The sequence below is a fragment of the Leucoraja erinacea genome, chromosome 2 (assembly GCF_028641065.1).
Source record: "Leucoraja erinacea ecotype New England chromosome 2, Leri_hhj_1, whole genome shotgun sequence".
In the NCBI taxonomy this organism is placed as follows: Eukaryota; Metazoa; Chordata; class Chondrichthyes; order Rajiformes; family Rajidae; genus Leucoraja; species Leucoraja erinaceus.
Genome location: NC_073378.1, coordinates 6,091,796 through 6,112,394, shown reverse-complemented (window position 1 = coordinate 6,112,394; position 20,599 = coordinate 6,091,796). Strand labels below are relative to the sequence as shown.

Here is a 20,599-nt window from a genome sequence, read left to right as displayed (position 1 = left end):
TCTGCAATGTATTATTGTATGCAGAACAAAACCAGTATATACATTATTTTTTTTTTCAGTTGGAAGGCAGGCTCTAAATTTCAACGGCTTGATGGACTTTAGATATTCGTTCAGTACAGAATTTATAGTGCAAGATTAATACACTTTAAAGTACATCTTTGATTTATCTCAAATAACACAAAGCAATACAAAAAAAATATGGAAAAATAATTGCTGCACTTTTAGTTTCCAGTGCCAAAAAGCTTTTCTTTAAATGATTCAATGATTGGCCGTGCCTTTGCAAATGTCACAAAAATTGATTTTCATTATATTGATTTCTATTGGTGTTTGCAAATGGCTGCGGGGACTAAATCTGTAGGTACCCACTGGCCCCCAACAATGTTATTCTAAACATTTTAACAACAGCAGAATGTCATCAAGTATAGTCGATGTCAAAATTACATGCTTAGGTGACTTCTCCTCAAAACTATTTCAAATCCACCGCCACTTCAATGACCCATTCCTCAACCCTATCTGCCCCTTCACTTTAAACTGTTATTTAAGAACCATTATTTAGTAATGATCCAAAAGTGCTGCCCCGTCGACCAGCGGGGACCGCCCAGCACCTCTGCTTCGGTGGCGGCACAGCGCTGGAGTGCTATCGCGGAGTGGAGCGGGCGATGCCTTGCCTGGGTCGCCGCGCTGGATCGACGCGCTAGAGCTCCAGTGAGCTGTGACCGCCGAGATCAACACCTCCGGGCTGCGGGTCTGCGGAGCGGAGCGGGCGGCGCCGACTTTAACATCGGGAGCCTGGGAGCTCCAAACCGCGTGGCCTTGTCGGCTTCGGAAGCCGCGGTCCTTAGTTAGGAAGCGGCCGTTCCAGGTGGCCCAGCGGCTGAAAGGACTCTCCCGATGCCGGGGCAACAGCACCCGGCCAGAACGGCCAGAAACATCGGGCCTCCGTAGAGGCAACAGCGTGGGCCTCTATAGGCCTGACTTTGGGAGAACTGGGGATGGGGACTGGACATTGTGCCTTCCCCCACAGTGGTATGCATTGAGGGGGGATGATTTTTTGTGTGTAATGTGAATATGTTAGTTTGTGTCCAAGATGGCTGTCGGAAGGGAGAGTGGACGCTGGCGCGCTTTAGCTGCCGCTGCTCTCTCTTCACATTGTGTTTTTGATTTTTTTGTCTTTGGAGCGAATTCTGTCTTTATTTTGTGTATTGGTGATGTCCTTATTATTTATTTTACTCCGACTATATGTTTTTTCTCTCTTGTTAATTTTCTGTAAGGTATCCTTGAGACTTTGAAAGGCGCCCGCAAATAAAATTTATTATTATTATTATTATTAAAAGTCTGAAATTACCTGAAAAAATGTTTTTCAGGTTTTCAACCGCAGCTGCCAGCTGGCTATGCTGAACCACAGCATCTTTCACATCCTTAAGGTTCTCTATTGTATTAATGCTTTGTCTCCAGTCCTTACTGACATCTGCCAAGGAATGTTGGATATCCTTAACATCATTCAAAGCATTGTGAAGCTGACTGAGCCCAGTCCGTACTCCATCCAACTGGGATTGAATAGCTGCCTGAAATAGTTAAATAGAAAAATGTACACGATTGCATGGTAGAAACAAACTAATTCAAGAATCTCTTGGAAAAAAAATCCTATCTCGAAATACAGAAGAGGTGCCGGAAGATTGGAGGGTGGCAAATGTTGTTCCTCTATTCAAGAAGGGCTGCAAGGAAAATGCTGGGAACTATAGGTCGGTGAGCCGAACATCTTTAGTTGGAAAGTTACTAGAGAGTATTCTGAGGGAAAGGTTATACAGGCATTTGAATGGGCAAAGGCTGATTAGGGATAGTCTGCATGGTTTTGTACATGGGCGGTCATGTCTCACAAATCTGATTGAGTTTTTTGAAGACATGTCCAAAAAGGTCGATGAGGGGCAGAGCTGCAGATGTTGTATGCATGGATTTCAGTAAGGCATTCGACAAGGTTCCGTATGGTAGGCTGCTCTGGAAGGTTAGATCACATGGGATACGATATGATAAAACTTTATTCATCTCCGGAGGGAATTTGATCTGCCGACAGTCACAACACAACAGTCACAACAAAAGGTACACAAAAACCTGAAATTAAAAGTGAAAACAAAAACAAAAAAGACAAGCGATCCAATGAGAGATAGCTGAATGGATAGCAAATTGGTTTCATGGAAGGAAGCAGAGGGTTGCTTCTCGTACTGGAAGCCTGAGATTAGTGGTGTGCCTCAGGGTTCGGTGCTGGGCCCGTTACTGTTTGTCATCTACATCAATGATTTGGATGAGAACATAAAGGGCAAGATTAGCAAGTTTGCTGATGATACAAAAGTTAGTGATTTTGCAGATAGTGAAGATGGTTGTGAACGATTGCAGCAGGATCTGGATCGATTGGCCAGGTGGGCGGAGGAATGGTTCATGGAATTTAATGCAGAGAAATGTGAGAAGTTGCATTTTGGGATGTCTAACAAGGGCAGGACCTACACAGTAAATGGTAGGCCTCTGGTTAGTTGTAGAGCAGAGCGATCTTGGAGTGCAGGTGCATGGTTCCTTGAAGGTCGAGTCACAGGTAAATAAGGTAGTCAAAAAGGCTTTTGGCACATTGGCCTTCATCAGTCAGAGTATTGAGCATAGAGGTTGGGAAGTCATGGTGCAGTTGTATAAGACGTTGGTGAGACCACATTTAAGGTATTGTGTTCAGTTCTGGGAACCATGTTATAGGAAAGATGTTGTCAAGATAGAAAGGGTACAGAGAAGATTTACGAGGATGTTGCCAGGACTAGAGGGTCTGAGCTGTAGGGAGAGCTTGAGTAAGCTGGGTTTCTATTCCTTGAGGCGAGGAGGATGAGGGGTGATCTTATAGAGGTGTATAAAATTATGAGAGGAATAGATCGGGTAGATGCACAAAATATCTTGCCCAGAGTAGGAGAATTAAGGACCAGAGGACATAGGTTCAATGTGAAAGGGAAAAGATTTAATACAAATCTGAGGGGTAACTTTTTCCACACAAAGCGTGTAAGGAACAAGCTGCCAGAGAAGGTAGTTGAGGCTGGGACTATCCCAACATTCAAGAAACAGTTAGACATGTACATTGATAGGACATGTTTGGAGGGATATGGATTAAGCGCTGGCAGGTGGGACTAGTGGAGCTGAGACATGGTGGCCAGTTTGGGCAAGTTGAGCCGAAGGGCCTGTTTCCACACTGTATCACTCTAGGACTCTAGCCCACTAATTAGCCCAGTTAGTGATAAATGACATGATCCCACACTGATGTGGTAGGTACACTAACATATTTTGGAAACTGTAGGTAAACATACGATGAGCCATATTTCTGTGCAAATTTTAAATTTTGAACAAATATACTCTGAAGATTAAAACGATAGACAAATCTAACCTGTTTATCTGCAAAGTCAAATTTGATATGTATTAGCAAAAATGATCTGTTACCATGAAATACTACATGCAATTTAGGGATAAGGAGGTTCAGGACCTTGGGTGCATTAAGGCTTAATGAAGTAGACTTAGATAAAGATATAGATCTCAAACTGAAAAATCATCCTGGTATATTGAAGATTTAATTACGTTCAGGAAAAAACTCAGGATATGCATGTTCCTATTGGAGTGAAGGGCAAGGCAGGAAAACGTAAGGAAGCTTGGCTGACGAGAGAAATTGAGGCATTGGTCACGAATAAGAAGGATGCATGGGACAGGTATAGGTAGCTGGGATCAACTATACATCCCTGGAGGAGTTTCAGGAACTAGCGAGCAAAGTAAAAAATGAAATCAGAAGGGCATAAAGGGGCCAGGAGATAGCTATGGCAAATAGCATTAAGGACGATCTCAAGAGATTTTACAAATACATAAGGGAGCGGGGGGGAAAGGGTAACTAGAGAGGGACCCTCAAGGAAACAAAGCGGTCAACCGGTCACCACGGGAGATGGGTAAGGTCCTCAATGAGTATTTCTTCTCTGTATGTATAAACACAGCTGTAATTTCTACATGGTGATACAAAAATGTATAAAAATACCCTTTAATAAAATCTGACAAGATGCACTTTAACCGCGTGATTTTTTTCTATTACAAATCTCAAATTGTGGAGTACAGAGGCAAATAAATAAATAGATGGCTCTTTGTCCTAAACATTATGGAGCGTACCTTTAGCCTGGCTTCCACAGAGGCCTTCTTCCGAGCTTCTCTTCTGCGATACTGCTCCACTTTGTCCAGTTGATCTGGTCGTTGAAGCATTCCAGCCACACGTTGTGCAGCTGTCGATACAGCTTCTCTATCAGTTTCTTCCATGTTCACGATGTCTACTGCAAGATTGTTTAAGACCTTTGGAATAAAATGCAGGACATTTGTTTATGTCAAATTATATTTTACACATTCCTGCATTTTTAGTTTAGTTTATGCCCTTTCATTTGATCTTTTAATTCTTGCATATCTCACAATGATAAGGTGCATTTGACAAATGTCAAGTTGACTAGGCACCAAAAGTATAAGACGTTGATGAGACCCCATTTAGAGTATTGTGTTAAGGTCTGGGCACCATGTTATAGGAAATAAGTTGTCAAGCTGGAAAGGGTACAGAGAAGATTTACGAGGATGTTGCCAGGACTTGAGGGTCTGAGCTATAGGGAGAGGTTGAGTAGGCTGCGACTCTATTCCTGGCAGTGCAGGAGGATGAGGGGGAGGATCTTACAGATGTATTTAAAATCATGAGAAGAATAGGTTGGGTAAGATGCACGGAGTCTCTTTCCCAGAGTAGGGAATCAAGGACCAGAGGACATAGGTGTAAGGTGAAGGGGAAAAGATTAAATTGCGGACTGAGGAGTAACTTTTTCACACAAAGGGTGGTGGGTGTATGGAACACGTTGCTCGAGGAGGTAGTTGAGGCAGGGACGATCCCAACGTTTACAAACCTGTGAGACAGGTACATGGATAGGACAGGTTTGGAGGGATATGGACCAAACGCAGGCAGGCGGGACTAATGTAGCTGGGACATTTTGGCTGGTGTGGGCAAATTGGGCTTAAGGGCCTGTTTCCACACTGTATCACTCTAGTTATGCGGAGGTTGGACACACTTGAATAGTTTTCTCTGGAGTGTTGAAGGCTGAGGGGAGACCTGATAGAAGAATGTAACATTATGAGAGACATAGATAGGGTAGGCAGTCAGAACCTTTTTTCCCCTAGAAGGAAATATCAAAAGACTAGAGGGCATAGGTTTAAGGTGAGAGGGGCAAAGTTTAAAGCAGATGCATGGACAAGCTTTTTTTTTTTAACACAGATAATGGTGAGTGTCTGGAACGCACTGCCAGGGATAATGGAAGATAAGATATGACAAATGATAGGGAGAACACTGATGTGCCTTCCCGAGCCCCCATTCGCCGTGATGGTTTTTCGGTCAGTCACAGGGGCCGACGTCAGAAGATCCTTCAGAGCCATGAACCCTCGGAAAGCGTCGGACCTGATGGTATACCAGGTCGTGTTTTAAAAACCTGTGCGAACAAACTGGCGGGAGTCTTTACGGACATTTTCAATCTCTCACTTCTGAGGTTCCCACCTGCTTTAAAAGGGCATCAATAATACCGGTGCCCAAGAAGAGCAAGGTGATGTGCCTCAATGACTATCGACCAGTGGCACTAACGTCTGTGGTGATGAAGTGCTTTGAGAGGTTGATTATGGCACATATCAACTCCTACATCGACAAAAACCTGGACCCACTGCAGTTTGCTTACCGCCACAACAGATCAATGGTGGATGCGATCTCACTGGCCCTCCACTCCACTCTGGACCACTTGGACAACAAAAACTCATATGTCAGGCTGTTATACATTGACTACAGCTCGGTATTTAATACGATCATCCCCTCCAAGCTGGTTACCAAGCTCTCAGATCTGGGTCTCTGCGCATCCCTCTGCAATTAGATCTTCGACTTCCTCATTCACAGACCACAGTCTATCCGTATTGGTGGAAATGTGTCATCCACGATAACAATCAGCACGGGAGCACCTCAAGGCTGCGTGCTCAGCCCCCTGCTGTACTCACTCTATACTCATGGCTGCGTAGCCGGACATAGTTCAAACTCCATCATCAAGTTCGCTGATAACGTATCACTGATGGGGACAAGTCAGAGTATAGAAGTGAGATTGACCGATTGACCAAATGGTGCCAGCAAAATAACCTGGCCCTCAACACCAGCAAAACCAAGGAACTAATTGTGGACTTTGGAAGGGGTAGGATAGGGACCCACAATCCTGTTTATATCAACGGGTCGATGGTGGAAAGGGTCAAGAACTTCAAATTACTGGGCGTGCATATTTCCAAAGATCTCTCCTGGTCCCAGCACACTGATGCAATTATAAAGAAAGTACACCGAGTACCTCTACTTTCTGAGAAGATTACGGAGAGTTGGTATGTTAAGGATGACTCTCTCGAACCTCCACAGGTGCACAGTAGAGAGCATGCTGACCAGTTGCATCGTGGCTTGGTTCGGCAACTTGAACGTCCAGGAGCGGAAAAGGCTGCAAAAAGTTGTAAACACTGCCCAGGCCATCACCGGCTCTGACCTCCCTACCATCGAGGGGATCTATCACAGTCGCTGCCTCAAAAAGGCTGCCAGCATCATCAAGGACCCACACCATCCTGGTCACACACTCATCTCTCCGCTGCCATCAGGTAGAAGGTACAGGAACCTGAAATCTGCAACATCCAGATTCAGGAACAGCTACTTCGCCACAGCCATCAGCCTATTAAACACAACTTCAAACAAACTCTGAACAGCCTATTGCACGTTATCTGTTTATTTATATGTGTGTGTGTGTGTGTGTGTGTGTGTGTATTTATGTATGTATATATATATATATATATACATATATACATATATGCCAACAATATTCTGTTGTGCTCCAGCAAGCAAGAATTTAATTGGCTTATCTGGGACACATGACAATACACCCTCTTGACTCTCGACTTGAAATGCATTTAAGAGGCTTTTGGATAGGCACATGGACATGCAGGAAATGAAGGGATATGAATCACAGTGCAGGTAGAGATTATTTTAACTTGGCATCATATTCAGTATGGACATTGTGTGCCGAAGGGTCTGTTGCTGTGCTACGTACTATGTATTCCAATAGGCATCCTAATGATTTGTTGTACTTGCATGCCATCCCCGAGAGTTAAATGCACTTAAACCGTGAAATTCCTTTTGCTGAAAAAAATTGTAATAACACCCAATTTAAATGCTAACTTATTTTTTTTTAATTTTCCTTCCCAAACCCAAAATGTTTAGATAACACAATATATTCCATCAGTCAACTTCCTAAATTTCCACATCCTTTTGCAAGCTCTGTGCTTTCCTTGTTAATCTAGCTACGTTTATTTCATCAGCCAAGTTAATCAGTTAATGACCACAGTACATTTATTTAGTCAACACAGCCCTTTTATTTGGACACTGTCCTCACTTCTTTAATTAGCCACCGATGATGGTGCATAAGACATTGGACAAAATGTACTTCACATTCACTTCAGATTTCTGCTAATTTCTGGAGGCTTCTGATGCTGGGGATTCAACTTGCATTAAAAAACAAAATCTTCAATTACTTAAAGCAAAAGTGGCTTTATTACTAGTTTGAAATGCATGTCACTGATCTTCTATTTTGCTACATTCTTGAATGTGCCATGATGTATGCTTTCTTCCCACATGCTTATTGGGTCCAAATTAAGAAACCTCACTCCGCCTTCTCTTACATTCATTCTTTAATACTTTCCTACAATATTCTGGCTTTTAAAACTCAAGTCCAAAAATCAAGAAACAATGACAATTTTTTTCCTTCCTAATCTGTTAATCTCGTTGTGCTGTGCCCATTACTTAGGTTTAAAAAAAAAAGTGTATGCTTGATGGATGCATGTTCTTATTGTTTAGTGGCTGGAGTGTTCTTATACTTTGTTTCTTTCATCCCAGTCTGTTCAGAGTTGTAGATACATATTACAGGTGGTTGTTATCGGGAGGGATGGGAGGTCTGGTGGTTGTGTTCCTAGAATATGCACAGTATGGCAATGTTTCACAACATGAAGTCACATCATTTGCAAATACATTAAGAAAACGTGAGATCTATTTACTTTTTCATCCTACATAACTGACATGATAGTGAACTTTATTCCAAATAAACTCAATCTTTTGAGTTGCTGGGTCAGCCAACAACTTTGGAGGAAATTGAGCATTCAACATTTTCAGTCGAGCCCTTTCCTCAAGACTGATATAACATTTGTATTTTATACATTTCGCAAGTTTTCCCCAGTTTTCTTTAGCTTACGCGTGAAGCTGCTAATAGGAATACTCAGACAAGAGGGTTGCTGAATAAAACTAAATATCCTGTGAACAATTGATTTTTTAAATAATAGTCAAAAAGGCAGTTATAAATTAGTTGAAGTGCAGAAGCAGAGCGAGAGATTGTAACAGCACAGACACTCAGAGGCTGTGAGGAATGCCCCACTTTTTTTAAAGATGTACTTCTTTCAGAGAAAGCAGAAATGTACCAGCTGCAGGAAATCAACATCAAACTGCAAGGTGTGAAATAGTTCCAGTTCCAAATACTGTCTTTGTTAGACAGATAATTTTTTAATCCATTGCAGATCCATTCTTCAACAAAACAACAAAAATGCAGCTGCAATTTTATTACATGAACATAACTAGCACCAAAAATTCCACAGAATTTGTCTGAGAAAATGAAGGCAAAAAGGGAGGACATAAGATAGCTCTGACAGATAATGTTAAGAATCAAGAGAGATTTTATCAATATATAAAGAGGTAAGGAGCAACTAGAGACAGAATAGGTCCCTCAGAATCCAAAGTGGTCCTCTCTCTGTGGAGCCGCATGTGATGGGCAAGTTCCACAATGAATATGCTTCCTAGATAAGAAGTTGTTGCAAAATGGATACGGGCCAAACAGGCAAATGCAATTAGCTTAGATGGGACATCTTGGTCGGCATGGACGAGTTGGGCTGAAGGGCCACGTTCCTGTATAACTCTACGAATCTTGCCTGAGATATATGAATCATCATTAGACATGAGGAAAAAACTGGGATCTATCAGCCAACAAGCCTAACATCTATGTAGGAGAGTTACTGGAAAGGATTAATGCATTGGAAAGATAGATTAATTAGGGATAGTTTTGTGTGAAGGAGATCATGTCTCATGATTTAATTTGAGTTTTTTAAAGAAATAACAAGGATGGTTGACAAGGTGAAGGCCATAAACATGGTGTATGTGAACTTCATAAGTGATAGGACCAGAATTAGGCCATTCAGCCCATCAAGTCTCCTCTGTCATTCAATCATGGTTGATCTAAGTTTCCCTCTTAACCCCATTCACCTGCCTTCTCCCCCAAACCCAATACCTGTACTAATCAAGAATCTATGTATTTCTGCCTTAAAATTATCAATTGATGGACTCCACAGCCTTCTGTGGCACTGAATTGCATAGATTCACCACCCACTGACTAAAGAAAATTCTCCTCATATCCTTCCTTTTAATACTGAGGCAATGATCTCTGGTCCTAGACTATCCCACTACTGGGATCATCACACCCACTCTATCCAGGCAAGACTTTTAATGGTAGGCAGCTCTGGAAGGTTAGAGCACATGGGATCCAGGGGGAGCTAACTAGCTGGGTGTAAGAGTGGCTTAATGGTAGGATGCAGTGGATGGCAGGTTGTTTATTGGACTGGAGGCTTATAACTATTGGTGTGCCTCAGCAATTAGTGCTGGGCCCATTGATGTTTGCCATCTATATCAGTGATTTGGCTGAGTATGTACAATGCATGATTAGTAGGTTTGTAGATGATACTAAAGCAGATGTTATAGCTAATGGAGTTTAATTCAGATAAATGTAAGGTATTGAATTTTGGGATGTCAAACCAAAGTAGGACCTTTACAGTTAATGGATGGGCCCTGGGGAGAGTTGAAGAGCAGAGGGACTTAGGGGTACAAGGACACAGTTCTCTGAAAATGGTGTCCGATGTGAATTGGTGGTGAAGGAGGCTTTTGTCTGTCAAGGAATTGCTTATGGACATGGGACATTATGTTACAGTTGTACAAGATGTTGGTGAGACCACACTTGAAGTATTGTGATCAGTTTTGGCCAGACTGCTATAGGAAAGATGTCATTAAGAGGGTGCAGATGGTGCATCTTGGCCGGCATGGATAAGTTGGGATGAGGGGCATGTTTCCCTGCTGCATCATTCTAATCTATATGTACAAGTTAAAAACAAAATTTGCTACCTTCAATACTGTAACAACGCAGAGTTTATTCACACAATTAGATCATAGAAATTTATAACAATGAAACTCAGCTCTGCCAACCAAATGCAGACTTTAAAGTTAACCTAGTTCTTAGCTCATAGCCTTAGATTAAAACAATAACACAAAAAAAAAACACAAGTAGGTCACCCGGCCCTTCAAGGCTGCCTTGCCAATCAATACAATCATGGCTGATTCAGTGCCCTTCTGTGCCAGTTCCTCAAAACCCTGTATTTTGAAAGGTCAAGGAATTATCTATCTCCATCTTAAATATATCTAATGGTCTTGCCTTCACCACCCTTGGGGCAGAGAATTCCAGAAATTCACTACCCCCTGAGAGCAGTTTCTATGCTCCTCAGTTTTAAATGATCCGCATTTTATTTTGTGGCAATATTCCCTAATTCATGACTCTCCCAGAAAATGCTCATTCATTTTAAATTGAATACAAGAATTACTACTGCTCCAACTAACTTTGCAGGCAGTGAGATCCATACCCCTATCAAATGAAGGCTAGAATTCTCAACCCACTCTGATCCTTCTACCAACATGAAGTTATCCTCGATGATAGACACAAAATGCTGGAGTAACTCAGCAGGACCGGCAGCATGTCTGGAGAGAAGGAATAGGTGACGTTTCGGGTCGAGACCCTTCTTCAGAATGATGGCAGGGGAGTGGGCGGGACAAAAATAGAATGTAGGCGGAGATAGTAAGATTGGTGGGAGAACTGGGAAGGGGGAGAGGATATAGAGGGAAAGCAAGGGCTATTTGAAGTTTTCTGTTCTCTCAAGGCAAGGACAAATATCACCCATTTCACCATACATACCTCAAATTATCCAGATTTTTATTTGATCCAAAGAAATCAAACTCAACCTAGCCAGTGCCTTCTGCTCACTATAATTATTCAAACTGGCAGCATGCCCAAGTTTCAATTGCAATCACAGCCTTCATATAATCTAGCCAATGTAATAATTCTAACATGATCTCTATACTCCAGTGTTTGATACCACAACTATTAAAGAGAACCTGTCCAATACCCTTAGGAAACAGTGGACATGCATTCTAGGAGCCATCCATTGCTCTATATTTTTTTCATGTTTAACCATTGTCAGGCAATTAGAATATTAAAATGTAAATGGAATTCTGTAATGAATGCTAAGGGTAACATACCTCAGAAAATTATAGCCAAGGACCAGGTTGGCTCACTGATAATATTCTTATTTCTGAAGATCAGCAAGTTCAATCTCCAATATACTTAAATAGATTAATACGAATCTGCCCCTAAGGGAGTGCATTCCTGGATGCAAGATATTCCTAGGAAGATATTATGTCAATCTTATGTCTATTTGTTCATGTTGCATTAAAGTTTCCAAATTATCCTTCAGGAATGCCATGTCCATTCTTATGGTACAATATCGCCCACAAAACAGGAACGACTCATACCTTGTTATTTGCTGATCCATACACATATCTTGACACACATCATGCGATTGGGTGTCTGTTGTTAGGAAATAGAGCCCAGGAACCTCTCATGTGCCATACATGTTTAGTGAGACTTTGGCTTGAGGTTTAGCCAGAAAAGGACCATGAATCCATCTCTCTCATTTGGACAGAACAGAATTATATGGAACTACAGCAAGCATGAGCTCTGAATGAGGCTCAATGCATGGAAAGTGTCCCAGTCTCAACAACTTCAGGCAAAGCAAATAGCACACCTCAAATGCTAAAAGACGACCAGCAACAAATTGTCACCACTTTGAGTTGGGCCTATGGAATTTCAGAAGCCTTCAATTTACAGATATTATTAGAATGAAGATTAGAGACAGGAGAATTTTAGCAAGATCCTTTCTGACCATTGCAATCACGCTATGCTGAAAGTTTACAGAGCTGTGATTTAGGAATGATAACACCTTATGCTGATGTCTAGACGTAGGAGAGATCATGAACGATATCCACGAGTTTTTGTTATCCACTGAAGGTCTGCCTTCACATCCCATGCAAATGACAAAGCCAGAGCACAAAAAATACAATACACTACAATAGGGAACATAACATCCCCAGGCACTGGACTCTGATTCTATCACAATGTTGTTCACCATGTAAACATCACAACCAGCCCGGGATTGTAATAACTGGCAAGACGCGCAAACTTCTGACAGCGTGGAGTAGCAATGATATATGAAGCAATGATATATGAATAGCAATGATATATGAATAGCAATGATATATGATATTAGGAATGATAATGGTATATGGACACTCTATAATGGTATATGTACACACTGATCTGTTTTTGTAGCCAATGCCTACTATGTTCTGTTGTGCTGAAGCAAAGCAAGAATTTCATTGTCCATTGTCCTATAGAAACATAGAAAATAGGTGCAGGAGTAGGCCATTCGGCCCTATGAGCCTGCACCGCCATTCAATATGATCATGGCTGATCATCCAACTTAGTATCCCGTACCTGCCTTCTCTCCATACCCCTGATCCCTTTAGCCACAAGGGCCACATCTAACTCCCTCTTAAATATAGCCAATGAACTGGCCTCAGGGATCAATGATCAGGGACACATGACAAGAAACTCACTTTGAACACGGTGTCAGACACTAAAACTGCAATGGGAAACAGTTGTCATTATTAATTAAGTCTGCAGTAGACCCAGCAGTGCATGTTACTGAATTGCAGCTACACCCTGTCACAAAGCAGAAACAGCAATAACAACAACACAGGCTGCCAGAGCCTCAAACCAAGGACGACATTGGAAGATGATGCCGGAGATCCGCGCGCCGTGAACAAACCGTCAAAGCCCCGGCACAAACTGCCAGAGCCCGGGATGGGATGGCACCCAATTGACACCGGGTAACTCTCCTTGATCTCCCTGGTCGTGTCGAGGTGTCTTTTCCTCGCCAGGCCGCGGGCTGTAGTCGGCCGCGGGTTGTGGTTGTGGTGCCGGGGCCGGGGCCGTTGGCGGTTGACCGGGCTCGAGCTGCGCGGGAGGGGAGGGGAGGGCGCGAGACAATAACGGAATGGAATGGAACCTCATACGAACTCAGGGCACGCGCCGACCCCCGCACCGCCGGACAACCAGCCAGCCAACACCTGCCGCCGCCGCCGCCGCCGAGCTCGTTGGGGGATGTAGTTTCAACGCCGAGCTCGTTGGGGCATGTAGTTACGCAGCCGAACTACATATCCCGCAATGCTCAGCGAGGAGCTGGCGTCGTGTCCCCGCCGCCCCCCCGGACTCTCAGTCTGCAGAAGGGTCTCGACCACAAACGTCGCCTGTTCCTTGTTCTCCAGTGATGCTGTCTGTCCCGCTCAGGTACTCCAGCTTTTTCGTGTCTATGCTCAGCCAGAACACCGACCTCTTGCTGCTATTTCCGGGGTCTCGACCCAGAAACGCCCCCTGTTCCGTCCCCCCCCACAGATGCTGTCGCTGAGTTACTTCAGCTTTTTGTGACTATCTTCATTGCACCAATAGTTTAGCAAATGTTACAACATTTTGAGATTTTTTAAATCAAGTCTGCATTTTATCCCATCAGATAAACATTAATTTGGTGTACACAGAGTGGCTGGTGTACATATGGTGTACATATAGCTGCTAAATTTGCATTTCCCATCCACTAACATGTACCGATGTATAGCATGTACTCCAGTTGAGATTTTCAGTCACGTGGGTGCGGATCTACGCTCCAGTGACTTTTCGTGAAATCACCCTATAAGATAATTACAAGCAGTTGAATAAGGGGTGGGACAGAGTCTTCTCCAGGGCAGCTCCCAGGCTCTGGAACTCCCTCCCCCAACTGATCCGCAATTCCGTGTCCGTCACCATCTTCCAATCCCGCCTCAAGACCCATCTCTTCTAGCAATGTTACAAAATTTTGAGATTTAAAAATCAAGTCTGCAATCCCATCAGATAAAGCATAACAATAAGTTTAATTTGACACCAAATTCACTTTCATATCTCGTATTAAAAAAGTTATGGCCATTTTCATACTCGGAAATTAGCATCTTGTTCCCTATTGATTTTCAATGGACATTACAAAAAAGCTGTGATCTTGGATAGTCAAACGCCCATTTCTTAAGGAAAGATTAACATTTTTAAATAGCCTAAGTGTCCAAAGATTATTCACAAATAATTCACAATATAACATGATTTTTATATCTAATTTACATTAATTTATAGGCCAAATGGAAGGAATTTAGTGTTCAATTGCTGTAAATAAATGCCCATTTAAATCGGCTTTCTAGTGGGTTCATGTGAACGCGCTGGTTTAGAACGTTCGCATCGCGCTGGATTAGTGCCCTCAAATGCCGAGAAAAATACTGCGGGATATAAAAAGCCCAAAATGAACTACTCGCTATAGATAACTTTAATTACAGGGTTATATAAATGCCCCATTTAATGAAAAAATAAGGTACATACCTTTAATTGTTTGCTTTATAAAACCCTGGGGCTGCGAGAGGTTGCGGAGTGAGATAGTCATTTTAAAATTATTATAACTATTATTCGAGGCCTATAAAACTAATAATACCTTTTGCGACCGGGTCTTGCAGCGATTTTTCGTTAATGATTTACTAGGCTGAACATCTGTGGTTAGAACAGCCTAGTAAAAATCGCGTTTTAAACCCGCCCCCTCCAAACAGCGCCAAAATCGCAGACATGGCTGAGGGCAGATTCCCAATGACGATTCAGGTAGGTTTTGTAACATACCTACATATAGTGGCTAAATTTGTATAAGATAATTACAAGCAGTTGAATAAGGGGTGGGACAGAGCCTTCTCCAGGGCAGCTCCCAGGCTCTGGAACTCCCTCCCCCAACTGATCCGCAATTCCGTGTCCCTCTCCATCTTCCAGTCCCGCCTCAAGACCCATCTCTTCACCTCTGCCTATCCTTAGCCCCACGTGCCGTCCCTTTTCATCTGTGCTTGAATTGCCTCATACTGTGTTTTGTATTGTATTCTGTCTTTAATTTGTGTACTAGTCATGTCTCTACTATTTATTTCATTCCGCTTACATGTTTTTCCCCTACCTGCTAAATTTTTGTAAGGTGTCCTTGAGACTCTTGAAAGGCGCCCATAAATAAAATTTATTATTATTATTATTAATTAATAAGCTTTGGCTTCTTCCTGCTCCTTTTTGGACACATACAATTTCATTTATTTATAGATATTGTTTATGACACTTTATAAATATTTTTGTTTTGTTTCTTGTATGCTGTTTCACACTTAGTTTTTATTATTTTATTCTGTTCGAAATAAATAATAAAATAAAATAAAAATAAGTTTAATTTGACACCTAATTCACTTTCATATCTTCAGTATTAAAAAAGGTAACTGAGGACAGTTTCGAGCAAAGATCCTAGCTCCTCTATAATCTTTGGTTTCGAGGACAGTCAGAAGCCCATAACTTTCTTAAAAATTAAGAGAACTGAAATAAATTTTCAGTTATTATAGATTGAAGCATTCTGAAACAAATATGAAATAATCTTACTTGGGTGATCTGAAATGAAAGCATATAATTAGTTACCTAATTATAGCTAATTACAAAATTCAATTACTAGATCTAAGCATCTATACATTTCTTAAGAAAAGGTTAACATTTTTAAATAGCCGGAGTGTCCAAAGAACATTCACACAAGGATTCACAATATAACATTATTTTTAAATCTCATTGTCATTAATTTATAGGCCAAATGGAAGGAATTTAGTGTTGAATTAAATTAATGGCCATTTTGCGAGTGGAGTTTTATGGAACGCGATCGTTTGGAACGTTGCGGTTTGCGGTGAATTTAAACCCCATGTCGTCAGGAAAAACACTGCCGGTTCGTATGGGGCCCAAATCACATTTTCGCAACGTGAAATTTTGACTAAAGCCATCCTAAGAAGCAAGTTTATATGTAAAAATAAACAACTTACCTTGCTTTGTCCCGTACGTGAGATCCGTTCCGTTACCTGCGTTGACGGCATTAGAAGTCGCATTTTATTTTACTCCTGCGCTGAAATTGTTCCGCGTTTTGTTTTAATTTCGAGAACGGCAGTTGGTATGAATTTTCAGCATTAGGTAGAAGTTCGAGAAAATATATCGTGGACAGGCAGGAGAAAACGGCATGTTAATCCCGCCCCCCTCCTCAAAGGCGCCAAAGTCGTGCACACGGCCAGTGGCAGAACTGCAGTGCCGCTGAAGGTAAGTTTTGAAACATGCCTAAATAGTTCACCTTATATGATCTCTGATAGTTGCTCATCTTTTGATAGTGCAAGGTGAGGAACCCAGTGAATATCTGTGAAATTCATAAGTTCTGGGAGTAAAATTACGCCGTTCAGCCCATCAAGTCTACTCCTGCCATTCAATCATGGCGGATTTATCTTTGCCTCAAAACTCCATTCTCCTGCCTTCTCCCCATAAACCCCTTTATCCTTTCCAATCAAGAATTTGCCCAATCTTCACCATTAAAATATCCATATCACATCCAGTGAATTATTCACTGTAATGAAGAGGAAATCAATGTATGTGCCTTCTCACATGTCAACACTCCCAGCAATCAGTAAGAAGAATGGTCCTGACCAGAAATGTTGGCTGTCCATTCCCTTTTCAAATGCTGCCTGACACACTGAGTTCCTCCAACATTTTGTGTTTTGCTCATATATTGAGACTCGTTGGATTCCTGGGCATGAAATGTTGTTTGCATGTCTAATAACAGATTATAAAAATGACTCTCTGTTTCAATCTCTATCATAAGAGATCATCAGGAGGACAAATGAAAATATTCAAGGTTATTTCTCAAAGATTCCTTGAAAAATGTGCAAGAATGGTCAGCATGGAAAAGATGCATTTCAGATACCACTGAGCATTGAGAGCACATGAATCATTGTGAAAATGGCAGAAGGGGCACACTACCTCATAAACTACTCGCCCAACTGTCCCGATAGGTACATTCAGTTCTTGCATTATCCTCATCAGCTACCTAATTCTTGATCACAAACTATCTATAAAGTACCCAAATAAACGTGAATTTATAGAGGAAGGTGTACGTCAAAGGGGTAGGCCGTATATGTCAAAGGGGTAAGCACAGTTGGTACGTTTCTATGGAAATATGACGCTACTGCACTAGAAATAAGTATATTTTTATTAAGATTTGTGTATTCAAATTTATTTTAAGCATTTCTACACCTACAAGGAATAAAAGCCCAGAACCAATTTGTTGGTCAAACTGGACTATGCCAATGTTTGTTCTTCAAATAGAACTCTTCAGCTTCCTCTTTCAACCTCGTCTATTGCATTTGGTACTCCCAATGTGGAATCCTGCACGTCTGCAAGACCAACTGAACACTAGGCTATCAATTTGCTGAACACTAGCATTCTATCTGTCAAGGCCTGCTGGAGCTCCCCTTCCAATTCCAATACTGACCTTTCTGTCCTTGGCCTCCATTTCCACAGTGAAGCCACATGCAAACTGGAAGAACAGCACCTCGTATTCTGCTTGGGTAGCCTACAACCAAATGATATGTAAATTCATGTGTCTACCTCCTCTCACCTCTCTATCGCTCAAAGTGTTATCCAACCTCTTTTCCAAAGTTTTTAACAGTGCTATTTGCATCAATTACATACCGTGGAGCAGGTTACACATCCTATGGACACATTATGTACAATTACCAAATTAAGTTATAATATGTTTTTTAACGGACTTATGTCCTAAAAGCATTCATTGCTTTATTTTACAAAATATTCAACTCCCATAACTGCCATTTACATCAACACTTTATCTAACAATGCACTGATATTTGCCTAGAAATTTGACTCCTAAGTGACTGTTTTGCAGGTGCTGATTGCCCCGATAGAAGGAATTGTTCAACGTCACTATGATCTTGAGAATATGTTGCTCAGCAGAATAGCACAAATAAGAAAATGGGTTAGATCTTTATGACGTTTAATGTACCATAAGCTTCAACACTGAGTTTCTCTCAAAGGTTGTATACAGGAAATGTGATTTACATGCAGCAGTATCACTAATGCCAAGAGTAGACCTACAGAGATTTGAATATGGTGGATCAGGATTTCTTTAAATGTCCTCATGGGATGTTAGTGTTTAAGAAAGAACTGCAGATGCTGGAAAAATTGAAGATAGACAAAAATGCTGGAGAAACTCAGCGGGTGAGGCAGCATTTATGGAGCGAAGGAATAGGCGACGTTTCGGCTCGAGACCCATCTCCCGAAACGTCGCTTAATCCTTCACTCCATGGATGCTGCCTCACCCGGTGAGTTTCTCCAGATTTTGTCTATCTTCATGGGATGTTAGCATCATTGATATAGATAACGGGTCCTTTTCAGGTATATTAATGATTTGGACGAGGGAATTGAATGCAACATCTCCAAGTTTGTGGATGATACGAAGCTGGGGGGCAGTGTTAGCTGTGAAGAGGATGCTAGGAGGCTGCAAGGTGACTTGGATAGGCTGGGTGAGTGGGCAAATGCATGGCAGATGCAGTATAATGTGGATAAATGTGAGATTATCCACTTTGGTGGCAAAAACAGGAAAGCAGACTTTATCTTTGGTTGTTTTGTTGTTTGTCTTTTGCACAAAAGTCCGCGAGCATTACCACTTTCATTTCACTGCACATCTCGTATGTGTATGTGACAAATAAACTTGACTTGACTTGATCTAAATGGTGGCCGATTAGGAAAAGGGGAGATGCAACGAGACCTGGGTGTCGTGGTACACCAGTCATTGAAAGTAGGCATGCAGGTGCAGCAGGCAGTAAAGAACGCAAATGGTATGTTAGCATTCATAGCAAAAAGATTTGAGTATAGGAGCAGGGAGGTTCTACTGCAGTTGTACAGGGTGTTGGTGAGACCACACCTTGAGTATTGTGTACAGTTTTGGTCTCCAAATCTGAGGAAGGACATTATTGCCATAGAGGGAGTGCAGAGAAGGTTCACCAGACTGATTCCTGGGATGTCAGGACTTTCATACGAAGAAAGACTGGATAGACTCGGCTTGTACTCGCTAGAATTTAGGAGATTGAGGGGGGATCTTAGAGAAACGTACAAAATTCTTAAGGGGTTGGACAGGCTAAATGCAGGAAGATTGTTCCCGATGTTGGGGAAGTCCAGGACAAGGGGTCACAGCTTAAGGATAGAGGGGAAATCCTTTAGGACCGAGATGAGAAAAACATTTTTCACACAGAGAGTGGTGAATCTCTGGAACTCTCTGCCACAGAGGGTAGTTGAGGCCAGTTCATTGGCTATATTTAAGAGTGTGTTAGATGTGGCCCCTTGTGGCTGGGAGGATCAGGGGGTATGGAGAGAAGGCAGGTACGGGATACTGAGTTGGATGATCAGCCATGATCATATTGAATGGCGGTGCAGGCTCGAAGGGCCGAATGGCCTACTCCTGCACCTATTTTCTATGTTTCTATAACATTTATTAGGCATGCCTATTTGTCCTTCAACTGAGGAGTTTTATGAGCATTAAAATAGTAATTAACTTCTTCCTGCTTCTTTGGGTGAGAGCGGGGCTGCAGGGTGCTTGAGCCAACTGATAAAACACAGTGAAAACCAAAGATCCTATAGTGAGCAATATAGATCACTCAACGAAAAAGACGTAGTACGATCATGGGCAGATTCCTGGGTAATTTTCAGCCCCATTTCAGTAACCAGCTTCCGCCTCCGCACCAAATATCCCATCGCGGAGCAAAAATACTAGTGCGGGGATGGGAGCCGGTCACGGAAACATCCTCGTAAAAATAAAAGTTCTTTGGTAAAAATCTTCTCCTCATTTTCAGAATTATAATTTATTGACACAAACTGTTCCCCCGCAACGTTGATTACACTGCGAGCCGGGTTACTGAAATGGATGGAAAAAAAGGCCCACGTTCCGCTCCGTTGTGTACTACACATCAGCCCATTGCATTTAGAAGGTCTATCTTGCTCCGCTATAGGATCTTTGGTGGAAACAGGAAGCCACTCCTAATTGAGAGGAGCAAACAAAAATATAGTTGTTTTAAGAAGGAACTGCAGATGCTGGAAAATCGAAGGTACACAAAAAAGCTGGAGAAACTCAGCGGGTGCAGCAGCATCTATGGAGCGAAGAAAATAGGCAACTTTTCTGGCCGAAACCCTTCTTCAGAGTTGTGTTTGGAAACGGTACTGCACGGAGCAATGAACGTGATATGTAGCAAAGACCAAGCGGCGGTGCTTCTCATTGCTAAGATTTGGGACTAAGCCTGGAGAGGAACCCTACTCCAATGCAAGGGCTAGGACACATTGTACTGTGATACTGTGTAATGTGT

General features: G+C 42.1%; 1 protein-coding gene and 1 long non-coding RNA gene across 3 annotated transcripts in view; one reads left to right on the top strand and one right to left on the bottom strand.

Moving 5' to 3' along the window:
• Positions 1 to 13,510, bottom strand: part of exoc3 (exocyst complex component 3) — a 28,433-nt gene extending 14,923 nt beyond the window's left edge. The window contains exons 1-3 of one of the 2 annotated variants that reach the window (XM_055651195.1): positions 13,362 to 13,510; positions 4,171 to 4,347; positions 1,346 to 1,565 (exon numbers count right to left, since the gene is read on the bottom strand). In XM_055651195.1, the coding sequence (XP_055507170.1) occupies positions 1,346 to 1,565; positions 4,171 to 4,314 (364 nt within the window). In that variant the 5' untranslated portion in view covers positions 4,315 to 4,347; positions 13,362 to 13,510. Of the gene's footprint in view, positions 1 to 1,345; positions 1,566 to 4,170; positions 4,348 to 13,110; positions 13,268 to 13,361 lie in introns of those variants that run through there. The other variant, XM_055651204.1, reaches the window with a different exon arrangement.
• A 30-nt stretch (positions 13,511 to 13,540) lies between these two features.
• Positions 13,541 to 20,599, top strand: part of LOC129706741 (uncharacterized) — a 38,258-nt gene continuing 31,199 nt past the window's right edge. Inside the window, exon 1 of the long non-coding RNA XR_008725100.1 lies at positions 13,541 to 13,631. This is a non-coding gene — a long non-coding RNA (uncharacterized LOC129706741). The remainder of the gene's footprint in view (positions 13,632 to 20,599) is intronic.